The following is a 3,103-nucleotide window of genomic DNA, read 5'->3' on the forward strand; positions in this document are numbered from 1 at the left end:
GCACCATGGTGTCCTCCAGTCAATCCCTCATGTACGTGGCGAATAATGTCCCAACCGTCCTCCCGACTCACACATCTCCTCAAAACCCGATCAGTGCCTATCCTGAAGAGATAGGGATCGTCCCAAATGTACTTCCGCGCATCATTCATAAGTTTCCTCCTCTGCTGGCGATGCGTGCCCTCAATCACGAACCCGTTAGCCAAATAATTGGCTAGATCGCTAAACCACGGTAAATCTACGGCCCCTGCCGTAACAACATCAATGGACTCATGAGGGAATTTCTGTCTCCTATCGCCTCCTCACGAATCTCCTTTCTCTTCGGATCCTCCAAGCGGGACAAGTGATCCGCCGCCACATTCTCTGCCCCTTTCTTATCCTTAATTTCAGTGTCGAACTCGGAAAGAAGCAGGATCCATCGTATAAGGCGCGGCTTCGCGTCCTTCTTCTGGAATAAGTGACGCAGAGCAGAATGATCAGTAAACACGACGGTTTTCGACAAAACGAGATACGACCGGAATTTATCGAACGCGAACACCACTGCTAACAACTCCTTCTCTGTGGTGGTGTAATTCTCCTGGGCATCATTCAAAGTTTTACTCGCGTAGTAAATCGGGTGAAAATGCTTCTCCCGTCGCTGCCCTAACACCGCACCAACTGCGTAGTCGCTCGCATCGCACATCAGCTCGAATGGTAAGCTCCAATCAGGCGACACAAGGATCGGTGCACTCACTAACTTCTCCTTCAGAAACTCGAACGATCGAAGGTACTCCTCGTCAAAGACGAAAGGAACGTCCTTCTCTAACAATCGCGTCATGGGGCGAGTGATTTTGGAAAAATCCCTAATAAAACGCCTATAAAATCCCGCATGACCGAGAAAACTACGAACCGACTTGACACTAGTCGGCGGAGGGAGCTGGCTAATCGTGTCTATCTTCGCTCTATCAACCTCAATACCTGCTCGCGAAATCTTGTGCCCTAGCGCAATCCCCTCAGTCACCATAAAGTGACACTTCTCCCAATTCAACATCAGCTTCGTCTCCACACATCTCTTCAACATCTTCTCCAGATTCATCAAACACTGATCGAAAGAACTACCATACACTGAGAAATCGTCAATAAACACCTCCATCGAACTCTCGACCATATCCTGAAAGATCGCGATCATACAAAGCTGGAATGTAGCAGGAGCGTTACATAACCCAAATGGCATGCGTCGGTACGCGTATGTGCCGTAAGGACATGTAAAAGTGGTTTTCTCCTGATCCTCTGGTGCAATAGGAATCTGGAAATAACCCGAAAACCCGTCGAGAAAGCAATAGAAATGCTGACCCGCGAGACGCTCAAGCATCTGATCAATGAATGGGAGCGGAAAATGATCTTTACGAGTGGCGTCATTTAACTTTCGATAGTCAATGCACACACGCCAACCCGTAATAGTACGAGACCGAATAAGCTCATTCTTCGAATTCAGAACCACCGTCATCCCCCCTTTCTTCGGGACGACCTGCGTAGGGCTCACCCAAGCTGAATCAGAAATGGGATAGATCAAACCAGACTCTAACAGCTTCATCACCTCCTTCTTCACTACCTCCTGCATATTCGGATTCAAGCGACGTTGCGGCTGCACTACAGGCTTGAAAACATCCTCCATCAGAATGCGATGCGTGCAAAAAGTAGGGCTGATGCCCTTGATATCGGATAGCCTCCATGCAATCGCATCACTGTGCTCTCTAAGCACCTCAATCAACCTCGCCTTCTCCTCCTCTGTCAACTTCGAAGATATGATGACAGGCATATTCGGCTTCTCTCCTAGAAACGCGTACTCGAGATGTGAAGGAAGAACCTTAAGTTCTAAAGGCGGTGGAATCTCTACAGGATTACTCTCATCACTAATCGCATCGAGCTCTAAAGGTTCAGCACTCAACTCATCACTCTCATCTAACTGCTCCTCCTCTACCTCATCTACCTCATCCTCAGAATGCTCGCCAACAACTCCCTCGCCCACTAAATCGGCTCCACTAATGTACTCGAGACACGTGTCGACGCAAGACATGAATGAATTGAGAAAGTAAACGGAATGACACGGTCCGATATCATCATCTCGACCTCCAGGATGCTGCATCGCTCTATCGATCTCAAATGTGACAATCTCGTCACCCGCACGAAGAGAAATCTTACCGTCAAAGACGTCGATGATCGCCTTTGCGGTTCGAAGGAATGGACGGCCAAGAATAATAGGAACTCTCTCATCGGCCTCCATGTCAAGCACAACGAAATCCACTGGAAACACAAACTTATCAACCTTCACCAACAAATTCTCTACTATCCCACGAGGATACTTGACTGATCGGTCAGCCAAGGACAATGACATGCGCGTGGGTGTAAGCTCTCCTAGACCAAGTCGCTCATACAACGAGAATGGCATCAGATTGATGCTGGCCCCTAAATCGGCTAAGGCGTGAGCAGGGGTAACGGCTCCCCAAAGAAACATGGAATCGTGAATGTGCCAGGGTCGGTCAACTTCTCTGGTAGCTTATTCAAGACTACCGCGGAACAACCTCCTGTCAATGGAATATTCGAAAGCTCACCGATTCTCTCCTTACGCTTCAAAAGATCTTTACGGAATTTTGCGTACTTAGGCATAGACTGAAGCGCCTCGATGAATGGAAGATTGATCTTCAACTGAGTAAACATCTCGAGGAATTTCCCGTACTCCTGAGCATATTTCTGCTGCCTGGCACGGGCGGGAAATGGAAGGCGAGAATAATCAATCACCGGTGCCAGCCGAACCTTCGTCGGCTGCTTCTCCACTCTCTGCTCTACTGGCGACTCCTCGGCGTGTGCGGTACTTGCTGGGGCTAGCCTCGTGTGCACCTTGCCTGGAGCCTCCATCTCGATCTCCTCATCGACCTCCTCCTCTACTTCTTCAACCTCTCTTTCTCTCACAACCTCTCCCAAACTCTTCCCACTACGGGTCGTAATCGCCTTCGCTGACTGATTCGCGGGATTCGGGAAAGTGTTTCCCGAAAACTGACGCGGTGGGTGCTCCTGTAACTACTTAGCAAGCCCGCCTACTGTCCTTTGAAGATCGAGGAGGGTGGCC

General features: G+C 49.3%; 1 protein-coding gene across 1 annotated transcript; it reads right to left on the reverse strand.

The window, feature by feature from the left end:
- Positions 1-235: 235 nt before the first annotated feature.
- Positions 236-2,491, reverse strand: LOC110919288. The gene is made up of 2 exons (XM_022163560.1): positions 1,520-2,491; positions 236-1,147 (listed from the first exon to the last, which is right to left on the reverse strand). Exons 1-2 carry the CDS (start codon positions 2,489-2,491, stop codon positions 236-238), a joined length of 1,884 nt encoding a protein of 627 aa, XP_022019252.1.
- Between the last annotated feature and the right edge of the window lie 612 nt (positions 2,492-3,103).

Source organism: Helianthus annuus, chromosome 16 (genome assembly GCF_002127325.2).
Source record: "Helianthus annuus cultivar XRQ/B chromosome 16, HanXRQr2.0-SUNRISE, whole genome shotgun sequence".
NCBI classification, from domain to species: domain Eukaryota; kingdom Viridiplantae; phylum Streptophyta; class Magnoliopsida; order Asterales; family Asteraceae; genus Helianthus; species Helianthus annuus.